The sequence below is a fragment of the Lathyrus oleraceus genome, chromosome 2, assembly GCF_024323335.1.
Source record: "Lathyrus oleraceus cultivar Zhongwan6 chromosome 2, CAAS_Psat_ZW6_1.0, whole genome shotgun sequence".
NCBI lineage: Eukaryota > Viridiplantae > Streptophyta > Magnoliopsida > Fabales > Fabaceae > Lathyrus > Lathyrus oleraceus.
The window spans coordinates 247,321,080-247,340,727 of NC_066580.1; the positions used below are offsets into that span (position 1 = coordinate 247,321,080).

The 19,648-nt window shown below is 28.2% G+C and overlaps 1 protein-coding gene and 1 long non-coding RNA gene across 3 annotated transcripts; both read left to right on the forward strand.

The window, feature by feature from the left end:
• Positions 1 to 8,851: 8,851 nt before the first annotated feature.
• On the forward strand, positions 8,852 to 12,401 carry LOC127119040 (uncharacterized). 2 transcript variants are annotated; one of them, XM_051049257.1, is made up of 6 exons: positions 8,852 to 9,320; positions 9,606 to 9,676; positions 9,815 to 9,937; positions 10,200 to 11,066; positions 11,146 to 11,368; positions 11,487 to 12,401. In XM_051049257.1, exons 1-6 carry the CDS (start codon positions 9,038 to 9,040, stop codon positions 12,032 to 12,034), a joined length of 2,115 nt encoding a protein of 704 aa, XP_050905214.1. In that variant the 5' UTR covers positions 8,852 to 9,037; the 3' UTR covers positions 12,035 to 12,401. The 2 variants fall into 2 exon arrangements, with proteins under 2 accessions (XP_050905214.1, XP_050905215.1); XM_051049258.1 differs by having other exon boundaries at positions 9,113 to 9,320; positions 9,619 to 9,676.
• A 2,716-nt stretch (positions 12,402 to 15,117) lies between these two features.
• LOC127119041 (uncharacterized) lies at positions 15,118 to 16,508 on the forward strand. Its single transcript, XR_007802564.1, has 2 exons — positions 15,118 to 15,650; positions 15,949 to 16,508. It is a non-coding gene; the product is annotated as an uncharacterized LOC127119041 (long non-coding RNA).
• Positions 16,509 to 19,648: the final 3,140 nt, after the last annotated feature.

Genomic DNA, 19,648 nt, shown 5'->3' on the forward strand with positions numbered 1-19,648 from the left:
TTGAATTAAAATGACATACAGATATACATATTACTCAGCTACTTAATATATTTGTTTAACCTAGAAGCCTTATCTACATTTATTACACCAAATAAACATTGGTAGAATGATTTATACACTTTTTTGTACATTTTTATAAACTCAAATATATGTTTTAAACACTAAAACAAGAGAATATGCTGATTTTTATGATTAATTTTATTGACTTAAATTGTAACATATTGATATCTGAGTTTTTTTTAAATCTATAATTCTAAAAAATAATTTTTTGATATTATTAGATGTTGTTTTAAAAAGATGACCGTGAAAAAAAGAAATAAAGAAAATGACAGTTTATATAGAAAAAAATTGGTTAAACTTATGAAAAACAAAACAAATTGTGAAAATAACGAAGAGTTACTTTTATTAGAAACACGGATCCTATTACATGGATACATGACAAAAGAGATAAATTTACTTTGAAAATTATAGGATGGGTTGAAACACTCGAAATGCATGTCTTTGAATTAAAATGAGATATACATATACATATTACTTGACTACTTAATGAATTTGTTTAACATAATAATCATCTCTATATTTTCTTCACTAAATCAACATTGGTAGAATTAGTTATACTTTTTTTATACATTTTTAAAAAATCAAATATATGTTATAAACCCTAAAACAAAAGAATATGCTGCTTGTTATGATTAATTTTACTGACACAAATTCTAATGTATTGATATCTGAGTTTTTATTTTAAATCTAGAATTCTAAAGTATAATTAATTGATATCATTATATGTTGGTTTATAAAAGTGACCATTAAAAAAGAAATAAAGAAAACGATAATTTATATGGAAAAAGATCTTTTCAACTTATGAAAAACAAAACAAATTGTGAAAATAACATAGAGCTAGGTTTATTATAAACATGAAACCTTTTAGATGGATACATGTAAAAAGATATAAGTTTGCTTTGAACATTATTGGATGGGTTGAAACACTCCAAATGCATGGTTTTGAATTAAAATGACATACAGATATACATATTACTCAGCTACTTAATATATTTGTTTAACCTAGAAGCCTTATCTACATTTATTACACCAAATAAACATTGGTAGAATGATTTATACTCTTTTTTTTTACATTTTTATAAACTCAAATATATGTTTTAAACACTAAAACAAGAGAATATGCTGATTTTTTATGATTAATTTTATTGACTTAAATTGTAATATATTGATATTTGAGTTTTTTTTAAATCTATAATTCTAAAATATAATTTTTTGATATCATTACATGTTGTTTTAAAAAATGACCATGAAAAGAAGAAATAAATAAAATGACAATTTATATAGAAAACGATCGGTTAAACTTATGAAAAACAAAACAAATTGTGAAAATAACGTAGAGTTACTTTTATTAGAAACACGGATCCTATTACATGGATACATGACAAAAGAGATAAATTTAATTTGAAAATTATAGGATGGGTTGAAACACTCGAAATCCATGTCTTTGAATTCAAATGAGATATACATATACATATTACTTGACTACTTAATGAATTTGTTTAACATAATAATCATCTCTATATTTTCTTCACTAAATCAACATTTGTAGAATAATTTATACTTTTTTATACAATTTTAAAAAATCAAATATATGTTTTAAACACAAAAACAAGAGAATTGCTTATTGTTATAAATAATTTTATTGAGTTAAATTCTAATGTATTGATATCTGAGTTTTGCGTTTAAATCTAGAATTCTAAAGTACAATTAATTGATATCATTATATGTTGGTTTATAAAAGTGACCATTAAAAAAGAAATAAAGAAAATGATAATTTATATAGAAAAAGATCTTTTCAATTTATGAAAAACAAAACAAATTGTGAAAATAACGTAGAGCTATGTTTATTCGAAACATGAAATCTTTTAGATGGATACATGTAAAAAGATATAAGTTTGCTTTGAACATTATTGGATGCGTTAAAACACTCCAAGTGCATGGTTTTGAATTAAAATGACATACAGATATACATATTACTCAGCTACTTAATATATTTGTTTAACCTAGAAGCCTTATCTACATTTATTACACCAAATAAACATTGGTAGAATGATTTATACACTTTTTTTTTACATTTTTATAAACTCAAATATATGTTTTAAACACTAAAACAAGAGAATATGCTGATTTTTTATGATTAATTTTATTGACTTAAATTGTAACATATTGATATCTGAGTTTTTTTTAAATCTATAATTCTAAAAAATAATTTTTTGATATTATTAGATGTTGTTTTAAAAAGATGACCGTGAAAAAAAGAAATAAAGAAAATGACAGTTTATATAGAAAAAATTGGTTAAACTTATGAAAAACAAAACAAATTGTGAAAATAACGAAGAGTTACTTTTATTAGAAACACGGATCCTATTACATGGATACATGACAAAAGAGATAAATTTACTTTGAAAATTATAGGATGGGTTGAAACACTCGAAATGCATGTCTTTGAATTAAAATGAGATATACATATACATATTACTTGACTACTTAATGAATTTGTTTAACATAATAATCATCTCTATATTTTCTTCACTAAATCAACATTGGTAGAATTAGTTATACTTTTTTTATACATTTTTAAAAAATCAAATATATGTTATAAACCCTAAAACAAAAGAATATGCTGCTTGTTATGATTAATTTTACTGACACAAATTCTAATGTATTGATATCTGAGTTTTTATTTTAAATCTAGAATTCTAAAGTATAATTAATTGATATCATTATATGTTGGTTTATAAAAGTGACCATTAAAAAAGAAATAAAGAAAACGATAATTTATATGGAAAAAGATCTTTTCAACTTATGAAAAACAAAACAAATTGTGAAAATAACATAGAGCTAGGTTTATTATAAACATGAAACCTTTTAGATGGATACATGTAAAAAGATATAAGTTTGCTTTGAACATTATTGGATGGGTTGAAACACTCCAAATGCATGGTTTTGAATTAAAATGACATACAGATATACATATTACTCAGCTACTTAATATATTTGTTTAACCTAGAAGCCTTATCTACATTTATTACACCAAATAAACATTGGTAGAATGATTTATACTCTTTTTTTTTACATTTTTATAAACTCAAATATATGTTTTAAACACTAAAACAAGAGAATATGCTGATTTTTTATGATTAATTTTATTGACTTAAATTGTAATATATTGATATTTGAGTTTTTTTTAAATCTATAATTCTAAAATATAATTTTTTGATATCATTACATGTTGTTTTAAAAAATGACCATGAAAAGAAGAAATAAATAAAATGACAATTTATATAGAAAACGATCGGTTAAACTTATGAAAAACAAAACAAATTGTGAAAATAACGTAGAGTTACTTTTATTAGAAACACGGATCCTATTACATGGATACATGACAAAAGAGATAAATTTAATTTGAAAATTATAGGATGGGTTGAAACACTCGAAATCCATGTCTTTGAATTCAAATGAGATATACATATACATATTACTTGACTACTTAATGAATTTGTTTAACATAATAATCATCTCTATATTTTCTTCACTAAATCAACATTTGTAGAATAATTTATACTTTTTTATACAATTTTAAAAAATCAAATATATGTTTTAAACACAAAAACAAGAGAATTGCTTATTGTTATAAATAATTTTATTGAGTTAAATTCTAATGTATTGATATCTGAGTTTTGCGTTTAAATCTAGAATTCTAAAGTACAATTAATTGATATCATTATATGTTGGTTTATAAAAGTGACCATTAAAAAAGAAATAAAGAAAATGATAATTTATATAGAAAAAGATCTTTTCAATTTATGAAAAACAAAACAAATTGTGAAAATAACGTAGAGCTATGTTTATTCGAAACATGAAATCTTTTAGATGGATACATGTAAAAAGATATAAGTTTGCTTTGAACATTATTGGATGCGTTAAAACACTCCAAGTGCATGGTTTTGAATTAAAATGACATACAGATATACATATTACTCAGCTACTTAATATATTTGTTTAACCTAGAAGCCTTATCTACATTTATTACACCAAATAAACATTGGTAGAATGATTTATACACTTTTTTTTTACATTTTTATAAACTCAAATATATGTTTTAAACACTAAAACAAGAGAATATGCTGATTTTTTATGATTAATTTTATTGACTTAAATTGTAATATATTGATATATGAGTTTTTTTAAATCTAAAATTCTAAAATATAATTAATTGATATCATTATATATTGTTTTAAAAAAATTCCCGTGATAAAAAGAGATAAAGAAAATGACAGTTTATATTGAAAAAAATCGGTTAAACTTATGGAAAACAAAACAAATTGTGAAAATAATGTAGAACTACTTTTATTATAAACACGAAACCTTTTAGATGTGTACATGGCAAAAGAGATAAGTTTTCTTTGAACATTATAGGATGGGTTTAAACACTCCAAATGGATGGTTTTGAATTAAAATGACATATACATATACATATTACTTAGCTACTTAATGTATTTGTTTAACATATAGCCTTCTCTAGGTTTACTACACCAAATCAACATTGGTAGAATTAGTTATACTTTTTTTATACATTTTTAAAAAATCAAATATATGTTTTAAACCCTAAAACAAGAGAATATGCTGCTTGTTATGATTAATTTTATTGACACAAATTCTATTGTATTGATATCTGAGTTTTTCTTTTAAATCTAGAATTCTAAAGTATATTTAATTGATATCATTATATGTTGGTTTATAAAAGTGACCATTAAAAAATAAATAAAGAAAACGATAATTTATATTGAAAAAGATCTTTTCAACTTATGAAAAACAAAACAAATTGTGAAAATAACGTAGAGCTAGGTTTATTATAAACATGAAACCTTTTAGATGGATACATGTAAAAATATATAAGTTTGCTTTGAACATTATAGGATTGGTTGAAACACTCGAAATGCATGGTTTTGAATTAAAACGACATACAGATATACATATTACTCAGCTACTTAATATATTTGTTTAACCTAGAAGCCTTATCTACATTTATTACACCAAATCAACATTGGTAGAATGATTTATACTCTTTTTTTGAAATTTTATAAACTCAAATATATGTTTTAAACACTAAAACAAGAGAATATGCTGATTTTTTATGATTAATTTTATTGACTTAAATTGTAATATATTGATATATGGGTTTTTTTAAATCTATAATTCTAAAATATAATTTTTTGATATCATTAGATGTTGTTTTAAAAAGATGACCGTGAAAAAAAGAAATAAAGAAAATGACAGTTTATATAGAAAAAAATTGGTTAAACTTATGAAAAACAAAACAAATTGTGAAAATAACGAAGAGTTACATTTACTAGAAACACGGATCCTATTACATGGATACATGACAAAAGAGATAAATTTACTTTGAAAATTATAGGATGGGTTGAAACACTCGAAATGCATGTCTTTGAATTAAAATGAGATATACATATACATATTACTTGACTACTTAATGAATTTGTTTAACATAATAATCATCTCTATATTTTCTCCACTAAATCAACATTGGTAGAATTAGTTATACTTTTTTTATACATTTTAAAAAAATCAAATATATGTTATAAACCCTAAAACAAAAGAATATGCTGCTTGTTATGATTAATTTTACTGACACAAATTCTAATGTATTGATATCTGAGTTTTTATTTTAAATCTAGAATTCTAAAGTATAATTAATTGATATCATTATATGTTGGTTTATAAAAGTGACCATTAAAAAAGAAATAAAGAAAACGATAATTTATATGGAAAAAGATCTTTTCAACTTATGAAAAACAAAACAAATTGTGAAAATAACATAGAGCTAGGTTTATTATAAACATGAAACCTTTTAGATGGATACATGTAAAAAGATATAAGTTTGCTTTGAACATTATTGGATGGGTTGAAACACTCCAAATGCATGGTTTTGAATTAAAATGACATACAGATATACATATTACTCAGCTACTTAATATATTTGTTTAACCTAGAAGCCTTATCTACATTTATTACACCAAATAAACATTGGTAGAATGATTTATACTCTTTTTTTTTTACATTTTTATAAACTCAAATATATGTTTTAAACACTAAAACAAGAGAATATGCTGATTTTTTATGATTAATTTTATTGACTTAAATTGTAATATATTGATATTTGAGTTTTTTTTAAATCTATAATTCTAAAATATAATTTTTTGATATCATTACATGTTGTTTTAAAAAATGACCATGAAAAGAAGAAATAAATAAAATGACAATTTATATAGAAAACGATCGGTTAAACTTATGAAAAACAAAACAAATTGTGAAAATAACGTAGAGTTACTTTTATTAGAAACACGGATCCTATTACATGGATACATGACAAAAGAGATAAATTTAATTTGAAAATTATAGGATGGGTTGAAACAATCGAAATCCATGTCTTTGAATTCAAATGAGATATACATATACATATTACTTGACTACTTAATGAATTTGTTTAACATAATAATCATCTCTATATTTTCTTCACTAAATCAACATTTGTAGAATAATTTATACTTTTTTATACAATTTTAAAAAATCAAATATATGTTTTAAACACAAAATCAAGAGAATTGCTTATTGTTATAAATAATTTTATTGAGTTAAATTCTAATGTATTGATATCTGAGTTTTGCTTTTAAATCTAGAATTCTAAAGTACAATTAATTGATATCATTATATGTTGGTTTATAAAAGTGACCATTAAAAAAGAAATAAAGAAACAACAAAACTCGTATTCAAGAGATTTAACACTATTGCATCTTTGAAGATGAATTTGAATCTAAAATCACTTATTAATTCAAAAAAGATATTTGACATCTCATCCCATTTTTTTAAAAGATGATATGAATGATTTGAATTAAGGTATGTTTATAATAAATATTTAATTTTATGTTTAAAATGAGTTTTAATTTTTCAAAAAATTTCATAACTCAAAATTGAAAACTGACTTTGTTTTTTTTTTTTAAATTTTAAAGCTCAAAATAAAATCTAATTTAATTTAAAAAAAATTCAAAACATAAAATACAAAAACAATCCCAATTGGAACTTTAATAAATTATTTTTATCGATTAAAAAAATAAAATAATATTTTTTTAACAAGAGAAAACTAATGCTATGATTAGTTAAGAATAGTTATATCTTTTTTTACATTGTAAATAATAAAATAATTTATCAAATATATTGGGATGAAATTAATTCAACAAATTAATTTTTTTTATAATCTTCCGTGTTTCGTAATTAAATATTTTATTTTATTATAAATTCATCTCACTTATTACATAGTTGTAAATTTTAGATTTCTTTCTTAAAAAAATTGATTTTGTTGTTTTTATTTTAAAAATATGATAATAAAATTTAAAAATTATTTACAAACATAATTAAAAAGATATGTTATTTTGACAAGTAAATTAAAAATATGTTACTCACCTATTATACAATCAAATACAAATGAGTATATTCTTAAACCATCATCAATTATCATCATTTAAGAAAAAGGATAATGCACGATATAAATTATTTTTACATTGTCATTCACTAACAACCATATATCATGTTAAGTCGGTATATAAATTTAAAATTATTTATATGATTTGATATTTTAAAATATTTTAATTAAATATATGTGTAATACTTTTTTTATACCGATAATATATTATCATTAAATTCTTATCAATTTATTTTTTAAATTATAAAAAAAATTAAATGTTTTAAAACTAATTTTATCTTTCACGAGTTAGTTGAAGGAGAAGATGATTAAATAGTTAGATAAATAAAGTAGTAAGAAAGTGATAGTTTATGGATTAAATTGACTTTTTATTTTTGTAAAAATTCCCCTTATAAATACTATTTTCTCTTCTATTATATTTTTAAATTTATTTTATTTGTGTCGGTAGTTAAGTGTATATATTGATTATTATGTAAATAATAATTTACTTTCCTGATTTATATTTTTTAAATGATTTGAAACTTGTATACCTATTAAAATACTTGATAGTATAATTAATATGTATAATTTGAATACAATTATTATCCACGTACAATATTTGCATAAATACATTTAATATTGATTTTTTTATTCCAAATGCAAAATAGTAAAAATTATATTTAGAAAATGACTATGAACTTATCCAAAAAATTATAGATAATCTCATATTTAAATTCTATTTAATATATTAAAATAAATGACGCAGAATGAGTTTTAGAATAATAGAAAATAATGATTTTTTTAAAAATTATTTGAATAACTCATAATGGTGATAACATACTTTTTCTCTCTATCCAAATTCGATGATAAAAAATTGAATATCAGCTTATTCTATTCCATTCTATTTTATTTTAAAGAATTCATATAATAAAAATTTATTTATATTGCATAAAGAAATAAATATTTCGAAAATAGTTTGTAATCGGGTTAGAGGATGTGTCTTTGTATAAAAAAAATAAAATAGATTCTATATGTAATTGTTGAGAGTTGGCGACAAGAAAGAATGATTCTTCTATTCTTTCATTTCTTCACCTGCAAAATTACATTTGATTTATATTTTTCAAATCATCGAAAGTAAAATCAAAATAATTAAAACAAAAAGAATAGAACCGTAAATCCATCTTATTGGCAGGGATACAGCCGTAATTTAAAGTTGCCGCGTAACTTCCTACGACTTTCCTAACATACCATCATAGCAAGACCAATCTCAACCGTTTGATAATCATTCCTGATTCTCAGATCTCGAAACCCTAGACCCTTTTTAAATCACAATTCAAATCCCCTCCCCCCCTCTCTCTCTCTTTCTCTCTCTCTCTCTCTCTCTCTTCCCCATTCATGTTCTTTCTTCTGTATATATATCTTTCAGATTTCAGACTACAATAACGTCTGCGATAAACGCACAGAGTATTTCGTCGTTTTCTAACAGTTTTTTGAATTATGGCTTTGAAGGAGAGATTTTCTTCATCGGCTGAAACGTCGTCGTGTGAAGAACGTTACGTAAGCTGGGAAGAGGTAGTGGTGTCGATGGATAAGGGTAGGAGGGAGGTTCGGTATTTTCTGAAAAAGGAAGGTGGTGGTTCGGATCTCGCTCTTATAGGTAAAGAGAAGAGTCCCAGGTATATGTCTTATCACTATGCCATAAGAGACTCTTCTCTGGGTCCTTTTTTAAAACTCAAATCGCGTAGACACGTTCTTGATTGGTTGGATTCAATAGTTTCAGGCATGTTCTGTTCATAGCCTTATTCATCTTCTTAATTAATTATTTATTTTCTGTTTGTTCATTATTTATTTTCTCTTTGTTCATATATATATATTTTTCTATTCTATTTGATTTATTTTCTGGATCTCTTGCATGTTAAGGGTTTTGGATTTGTATCTCTGATTATTTTTTTCCTTGTTTGTTTATTATTGATTTTTGTTTTGTTTTGTTTTCTGGGTGTTCCTATTAATCTTTCTCTCTAATTGAATTGAAATTAAGTCTGTTCTGTTTACCTGAAATTTTCAGATTCTTCTTCCAGGGAAGCGACTATGGTTGTTGGGAAGTTTGGTTATGAACATGGGATTGGAACCTTGAAGGTATTGATGGATTCGTTGTTTTTATGTTTACTCCCTTTGCCTGTTCTTTTGAATCTGTTACCCTGCTTTCATGAATCTCTAATTTGATTTGAATCAAATCATATTACTTATTGCATTATTCTGTTGTTTTCTTTTCAGGATAATTGCACCCAGAAGCTACGCAATTGTACACAAGAATTCTCATGGGTAGGGTTACCGTGGACATGTAGGAAAAGAAGAAATCACTATCAGTCATTTAAGCGCAACGGTTTTCAGATATTTGTGAGTCATCATATCTAGCCTTCATCTTTTCTTTTTTAAGAGTAATTTTTATGCATTTTAGGCTAGATATTTTTAAGAGTAATTTCCATTGGTTCTATGACTTTTAGGCTAGATATGATGAAGGTCAAAATTTTGGAATGAATCTTTGCATGTGCATATGAATTAAATATTTTCATTTTTATCTCTTTGTGTTCACCACATATGTTTTGTAATCTGACTTATAAATTTGTTTCTCTCTGCTGCCGTTTCAAATTGCTTTCAGGCGAATGATTTTGTCTTTGTTTTAGCAGAAGAGAACAAACGTCTGGTTGCCTACTTGGAAGACCTGTACGAGGATTCCAGAGGCAACAAGATGGTTGTAGTTCGCTGGTTTCATAGAATTGATGAGGTTGGTATTGTTTTACCTCACAGTTTTAGTGACAGAGAAGTTTTGTTTTCTCTTTTTCTTCAAGATCTGAGTATTGAATGCATAGATGGTTTGACTTCCGTCCTCAGTCCCCAGCACTTCGCAAGTTATTGGAATAAAGTTCGTCACCCCTGTCCAGAACCATTTGTGTGCAGCAAGAAGTTTGATAATGATGATGTCAAACCCTTTGATATAACTCAAATTAAGGGTTATTGGAGACAGGAAATACTGAGGCATGTGTGTGTCAACTCTGACTCAAAGTCTAATGGGAGTTCAGGGCAATCAGAAGATGGCCCAGAACTTGAAGAAAATCTCCAGTCCTCTTCTGGGATCAGACCTATGAAGAGACAGCGTTTCACAAAAGTTGACGGAACAGATGCGGTTGAGTTAGTTGCCCTTTGCACAAAAGTTGATGGAACAGATGCGGTTGAGTTAGTTGCCCTTGAATCGGAAAATTTGAGTAATTGTAAGATTGATGCCAAAACCAGCAGTGGAAACAATTCCTTAAAACTTGCCGGGTCCACCAAGATGGCCACCATCAAAGAGGCAAATGAACCTGCTTCACATTATTTAGCCGTAGGTTCCGAAGTTGAGGTCCTCTCTCAAGACAGTGGAATTAGAGGATGTTGGTTTAGAGCTTCAGTTGTCAAGAAGAGCAAAGATAAAGTGAAGGTGCAATATTACGACCTCCAGGATGCTGAGGATGAAGCTAAGAAGCTTGAGGTGTGTTAAAATATCTTTTACCCTTTTCATAAGTATTGAAATACTGACTAGACTAACATTTATTATTATTTTATTGAAGGAATGGATTTTAGCTTCTAGAATTGTGGTACCTGATGATCTGGGTCTCCGACTACCTGAGAGGACCAGGATCCGACCACAGTCGAACAAACGAGGAAATTCATTTGTGGCTGATGTTGGTTACATTGTTGATGCCTGGTGGCATGATGGATGGTGGGAAGGCATTGTGATTCAAAAAGAGTTTGATGCCCGATATCATGCCAAATATAACGTTTATTTCCCAGGTACGGCCTTTTTGTTTATTTTTTTGCATCTTAGTTACAAATGTAAACTTGTTAGCAGTTTTTGTGGTTCATGATATTTTAGGTGTTGTATTAATTCCCAAGTTAATGTCTTTTGCAGGTGAAAAGACAGTCTCAGTTTTTGGTCCTTGTAACTTACGGCATTCTCGAGATTGGACGGGGAATGGGTGGGTGAAATTAAGAGGAAGGCCAGATATTGTTACTTCTAACTTATCATTATCAACATTATCAAGCTTGAAAACAAAACAAGATTTATGCAAATCTTATATAAAAAAATCAAACGCAGCACCTATAGGGGCTGGAATACAATCTAAGCATACTGATATTTACTTAGGTTCTTCTGAAAAGGATAAACTTATTAGAAAGCCCGAGGTTGTTCCAGATCTTTTGAAGGATGTTTTGTTATCTCAGTTAAGGTGGAAGTCATCCCGTAAAAGGAATCAAGGTCGTACCTATCCTCTGAATCAAAAATACTGTGATAGACAGAGGAAATTGTCCCCATCGTTTCTGGAGTCTGATGATTCAGATAGTTTTGTGATTCCAGCTTCATTGAAAGTTGACCATGACGACTACAAGTACCAAGGAGATCCTTCCATTTTCAGTTCCTCTGTCGTCCCATCTTTAACCAACATGGTTATGTGTAGATGACCTCATCATCCCATTTAGCAGAAACAGAGTATATTTATTTATTTTATTTAACCCATAAATCTTTGTTTCATCCATTCCATCCTTTTTTTCCGGGGTTTCTTCAACTGTTTTCTTCCTAACTCAGGAGATAGTCTTTTGTCCCCCTTTTTTGTGTGGGTATTTTGTGGCATCGGTGCCTCGTTTTATTTGGGTTCTTGCATCCCTTTGAAGCAAGGATGTTGGCGTGCACAAGTTTTTGGACAGGAAAGTGTAACTTAGTGGAATAACCGACTATGGCTTTGACTTTAGGGATAGTTTTTACCTCTGTTTGTAGTGCAAACGATGTCTAACTTTGGGCAATAATATAAAGTTTACCTTTCCTGTTCTATTTTATCTTGTGTGAATATTTCAGTTGATGGGACGCCTTTTGTTGTCTCTGCATCTGTTAACCCCCAATTTTTGGTGATATAGTAGTAATCCTTTTTTTCTTCCAAATTTTATTGTTTTGTTGGTACTTGGTTAACTCACACGTTGAGCCTGAAAAAGGCGGTGTCCTGCACTTGTGAATCCAACAGTGCTTGACTAGCAGCAGTCAAAGCCGGCTAGTAGAATATTTTTTGTTTTTTGTTTTGTTGTTGTACAATAGAAATAATAAAAATAACGCGTAGTAAAGTTGATGATTGTTTCTTTGCCGTTTTGAGTTTGATTACATATTAAATATATAAGACTGCCAGCTCATCCGGAAATTGACCACCTCCCTTGGATATATTCAGATCAGGATACCATCATGGTACAATAAAGGGAGCCACTTGTTTGACTTTAGCATCTACGAGGCCCGGCCCTACGGCCGTGGATCAGAGGGTCCAATGCTCTATTTGTTTAGGGAATGCTCTTTCTAGAAAATACTTTTTTCATCTTTAAGGTTTTAAAATGTTTTTTATATATTTGGAGATACATTTCTTAACGCATTTAAAATTATATTAGTCTGTATTTTTTTAGTTCACCTCATTTAAATAAAAAATAGTCGGGAGATATGTCTTTGTATAGTATTTAAGTGTATTAGGATATGGTGTTTTTATTCATTAAATTTGATATTTTTTAGGTTAATATATTTTAGGTCACAAATTAGAAAAAAAACACATACATTAATTGTATATAAATTAGTTATTCTGATAATACAAAATAATATATAAATTACTCTGATAATACAAAAAAAATATAACCAATCCTATGTATATAATACAAGACATTTCATGCCTCGACAATCATGCCTTCTACAAAGGTCAACTGCAGTCTGTCTTTCTATAAAAGTCGTGCCTCTATACCTAATCTTCCCATCTTTACAATGCGTTGATAGACCGCCGACATGTCCTCGGTGGTCATCCTAGTCTCAAGTACCTAATAATTAGTTGGTCTAGATAGTCTTCCGATAGCGTCTGATGTCATTATAGGATGTGACACCCTATATAATCATGTAATATTGCTGTATGCATATGTCCTACAATACTCTAAAATCCATGGTAATTTTGTTTTCTTAATTTATAAAATAATTATGGAATATGATAGAAAATTTGAATCCAAAACATAATATTAGGACACAATTATTCAGTTTAAAACGAAATAAAGAACATAACAATTATGTCTAATTCCGATGTTACAATGTTAGAGCTATTTATTCTAAAAATTACTAATGGCCGACTTATGATTCGGTGAAACATAAAAATAGGTAATGGAAGTGAACATATACATCATCTCCTGTAAACAACCCGCAACAGTCACTCTTCAGTATTAACTTGAGAATCATCTGTACAGAGATACATATACATGAACATGAAAGCACAGGGGTGAAAAATACATTTTATAAAATAAACTGTATAATAACAGGGAGGAAAACATTTTATATATTAACACGGTATTCACAAACAATTTCAATTCACGCAATGTCACATAACACGTGTCGCGCTACGAAAAATATAGAGTCGCCATCAAACTTTATTTATTATAAAGGAAAGGGAGAATATCGATAAAACATTAAAAAGAAAAAGAAGATGGTCATCGCAACTAAATTCAGATTCAGGAGTCGATTATGTAATAGGAAGGTATTAGCACCCTTATATATATGTTGTACTCAACAAAAACCATTTTGATTATTTTGCGCGGATGATTGTTATTATCTAAATGTTACTTGCGATTGGTTTTAATTAAGGAAAGTAACATGTCTTTTATGAAAGTTTTTGAATGCCCTAAGGCGGAAATTTGAATTTGATATGTTATGATTGTTTTTTAGTCTGAAGGCGAATATTTAGATAAGGAGCTCTACAACAGTGTCTGAACATTCATGGAAAGATAGCTTACATCCTCATCCTTTTTCTTCCTTTAATTATGAAAATTGTCTTGATTTGAATTCCAAAGATATTCAGAATAAATATAGAAATATACTCTCTTATTCCTTCTCCATTTCTTAAGGCTCATGACGCATAATTCGCATTGTATTTTTTAAAATATTTTTGATTTATTTGCAAAAAGAATCTTAATTTTATTATAATGCAAAGGAAAGAAAGAATATTGCAAAGTATTAGATGAAATATCAAAACAATTGCAAGTTAGCCTTTATAACACCAAAAGAGTATTAAAAACATATAATTCCATCTGAAATTAACCAATAGATTCAAAATCTAGCCTGGTAACCAAAAGGATTAACCAAAGCTACACTCATAAGGGTTCATGTTTAATAAATTAATGAATTGACCAAGCAAGGATGAAAAACATTATCCATACTATCTAAGCATTATCCAACACACATTTTAATTCACAAGTTAACCAAGTCATAAATAAAAGAATATAATCAAAATTAAAGTCATAAATCAAACATAATCCTAATTAATCAAAAGAATTAATATTCTATTTTTATTACAAACACTATTAACTCTACGTGAGTTAAACAAAAATTAGATCCTAAAAATAATTTTTATACGGAGTACTACATACGATTATTGGTTCTAAAACATAATCCAATTTCCAATCAAGATATAACCTGTGTTATTATTATAATGAATTAAGTAAAATTAATATACCATATTAATAATAATATAAACATGTATGATAGAAAAAGAAAGAAAAAGTAGCAGTAATACAAAATAAATGCATGTGGGAAGAGACTGGAGATAGTTTAAGGGGATATGCCACCAAGAAGTCACATGTGCATACATACTTTACAGCCATCACTAAAAGAATAAAATTAGACTCTAGCCAGAATTAAGCAAGGAGAATAGTCTTGTAATGAAAACTCATCTGCATGCGTTAAATTCAAGCATATCATGCTCACCAAGGCGTGGTTTCAATTACGGCTGGTGATTGGCGGTCTAAAACGGAATGCGTAATTTGAAACAAATGAATCTCAGAAGCTAGTTGATTGTACTGTAGCGATTTGTTCCATGTCTAGCCCAGTAATCTTTAAGACTCGATGGTATAGATAAATCATGGCCTTCTGATGCCAACCTACTGAGAAGTCTTGTAAAAACACGACCGCTCATTTTCCGCCCTCCAATGCGAGCATGGTGCTTGTTTAGAAGCTGTGGTAGCAGAATGGTTAAAATTGGAGAAAAATATGGAACCCGTTCTTGCTCTTGCTCGTAAGGTGCTCAGTAAAATGATTCATCAATCTTTTTGCTTCTTTTCGATTCCGTTTAATTTATTTATGACCGCTACCTGTTATTGATGATTTGGCTCAATTCAGTTGGTGAATTGGAGGAGAATTGTTACCGTAATCACTGTTTTGTAACTTGCTCACCACATGCTCGATGATATGCTTCAACCAATCTTCTTCCTTTTTTTGCTTCTTGCTTTCTTGCTATTTAGATTATGATTTTTTGTTGTGTATTTGATGTTGCGAGGTGCTGAATTTTTTATGTTGTTGTTGTTTTGAATTTGTGAAGGTGATGGTGATGATGGAAAATAATTGATAAAGATGCTTGAAGATTGATGATAGATTGAGGTTACGGTTCAAGAATGGAGAGGAAGATTGGTGAGCTCATGAATTGTTCAAGGTTGAAGGTTGGTTGAATAATGGTGAAGAATTTGTGACTTTGTGATTATGGAGGTTGAAGAAATTTTAGAATGAAGGATGAAGTGGTGAAGATGATGAAATTGGGATATGATAAAATTTGGTGAATTGAGATTATGGAAGAACGAAGATTGAAAGAATTTTGGTTTTGGAGGATGTGAAGTTGTGGATTTTTTTTGAGTTTGTAATGTGTGATTAGCCTTTTCATGGTGAGAATAATGAAGTTTAGATAGAAAAAAAATGGAGGGAAAATTAGTTATGGAAGATGATTCAAAGCTATTGTAGTGATCCTTGTGATGATGGTTTTAATAGTGGCTAGGATTGAATTGTGTTAGTTTGGATGGATTAAGGAAGTTATGGATAGTTAAAATAGTTAGAAATAAATGTAAATTTTGTGTTTGTTTAAAATGAAAATGAATTTCACTTGGTTTACTTGAAATGTAATATAATTGCAAATGTGAATTAAATTTCAATTGGGATACAAATGCAAATGTAAATGTATGTGAAGTTGAATTTTAAGAAGGAAATTGGAATTAAAATATGATTTTATGTATCTGACTTATGATATGAATAAAAATCAAAACAAATTAGCTTAACAACTAAATAATTAGACTAAAAATAAATTAGTCATGGATTAAAAAATAAAGCTTTGACTTTTTGATATAATACTAATAGAAATGCAATTTATTTTATTTTGTTTTAATTTGTATCTTATTCTTATTTTTACTCCAATTTTCATTAAAGAGTTTAGAATAAAATCAAGTTATAAGACGTCAATTTTAAACCATAAAGCAAGAAAAATAAGAAATTTAAATCAAATCAATACAAATGAGATGACAATAAAAATTAACAAAGTCAACATTTGAACCTCTGAATAATATAATGAAATGAGTGATATACTGTACGATAAAATGGAATGCATGCCATGCTGATGCACATGAAACAAAGGAACCTTTTATCTAAAATGTCACATATAATATAGATGCAACGAATGTGAATGATCCCTAAATGGATGATCAAGAGAAGCATGCTTGAAAGTGAACAAAGCAATAAGTCAGATGAAAAATGAAAGAGGTATGACAAATTTTGGGGTATGACAAATTTTGGGGTATGACAACACATACATGTTAAATATGCAATACTCATCTCCTCTACTCCCACGCATGTGGTACCATCATCAGATTCAGAGTTATTTTTATAGAAATGCTAAAAATGTCGGACTGAAGACCTATAACACCAAACCGAAGTCTTAACATCGGACTAAAGTCCTAACGCCAGATTGAAGTCCTAACATAGCTCTGAAATACATGATGCATGATTATTCAATTAAATGCAAATACATACTTGAACCTCCAACACCAATATTAAACACCGCCAGTTAAGGCTAATACTGGTTCTTACGAATCTAAATAAATCAATATAAACACCGCCTATTAAGGCTAACACTGATTCTTGTGAACATAAAAATATCAATATGAAACACATCCATTTAAGGCTAACACCGATTATTGTGAACCTACTAACGCCGCCAATTAGGCTAAACATCAGTTCTTCTAAACCAAAACAAAACCAACATCTGTTCTTATAAATCCTCAGGTATTAACACAATCACTCATAGTACCCCATTATATCACATAAACACCAGACTTACGTCCTATTCTTATTAACTTAACTCATATACATGTATCAAGATGTTGGACTAAGTCCTAACATTGACAACTAGATCCACATAACTTCTTATTCAAGTAGTAACCCATCTTTTACAAAATTCACAATTTAGGTTACACACTTACTCATTGAATACTAAACTTATACAATTAATCATTTTTGACCTCATTGTTAATAGTATACCTTAATAAAGATGACCAACATCATACTTATACAATAGTATCTTTTACCTTCATGACAAGAAAGGTTATCGCGACAACTTTCCAATGCGACTGACCGCACGTCAAACGGACTTACGAAAATCAAGTTATGCGCAAAATAAGACAACTAATGCCGATTGAGACTCAACTATGCTCCTGGTATAACTTTGGAATTTATACTTTCTTAGCGCTTCCAAACCATATTTCCAACAAATTTTTTATCGTGTTAGCTTTCCAACGCAATTAACTGCACTTCTGACGAATATACGATGCTTAAGTTATGCGTGAAACAAGGTGACCAATACTGAAAATCCGACAACGACCCGAGCCGACCATGTTAGTTGACACATGCCGTGTCAGCCCCAAACTCCCCCATACTAAAATCCCAAAACGACACGACCCATCTAGTCAGTTGACACGGGACATGTCAACTTCAAACCCCAAAATTGTCTTTTCGATCTTTTGACGAGAAATTCACTCCTAAGCTCAATTTCTTCATCCTAGACATATTTCAATTCAATTTTAATTACTTGTTATCATTGCCAAACATCATATACTATTGAATTAGCATCTAACTCATCAACTAACCTATCATCATCCATCAATCTCATGATTATATCAATTAGTAACAACAACATGTCAACAATACAATGCAATTTCACCATCAATTCATACTCATATCTCAACACCATCACAACATAATAATTTCACATAAACTCATGGCACAAAAACATTGCATAACAGAAAACTACAAACAACATGTGAATTCACTCAACCGTGAATGTTTTACTTAACACTTAAAGTCATCAATCAACACCTAATGGGATTAAGGGAAACCTCATTATCCCAATGATAAAAATACCAATATAGAATAATCTCCCCTACCTCGATTATGCTGAATTTTCTTGAGTTTTATGGTGATGGATGAACTTTTCCTTGTACACCCTTCTCCTAGGATTTTCCTATTTTTTTCCTCTTTCTCCAAAAACAAATATCTTTTCTTTTTCTCCCTTTCTCATTCTTTTCTTCTTTATTTATAATAAAACTACACTTAATTGTATTTTTAATTTCTTTGTGACTCCCCAACTTTTCAACTTTCCCATTCATTTTTATTAATTTTTTTTCACTAACCTTTAACATTTCAATTATTAATTTTTTACTAATAAATTCAGTAATTATATTTTATTTTTCTAACTAATAATATAATGATAACAATTCAATAATCACACCAAAAATAAAACTTAAGGAATTTAAATAAAAATTTTAGGGTGTTACAACTCTCCCCCACTTATTTTTCGTTATAATTTTTTTACCTGAAGAGAACAAATATGGATAAGACTCCTTCATCTGGCTCTCTAGCTTCCAAGCCACACTACCCTTAGCGAATATTTCTCTTAAGTGTTTTACCTCAAGATCTTCAATTCACATGGGTAATGTCTCATAAGTTAGTTTATCTCTTATTTTCACATCATTAAATTGAATCACACGAGACGTGTTAGGAACATACTTACAAAGTTGAGATACATGGAAGACACTATGGAGATTTGAGAGAGATGTGGGTAATGTAACTTGATAGGCAAATTTGCCGACTCTTTTCAGAATTTGATAAGGACCAATAAAATAATGAAATTCTAGTTATCAGACTTTCGATGTCACACGGGTTGTTATGACATCCAATTCTGCGCAGACAAGAATTATGCAGAA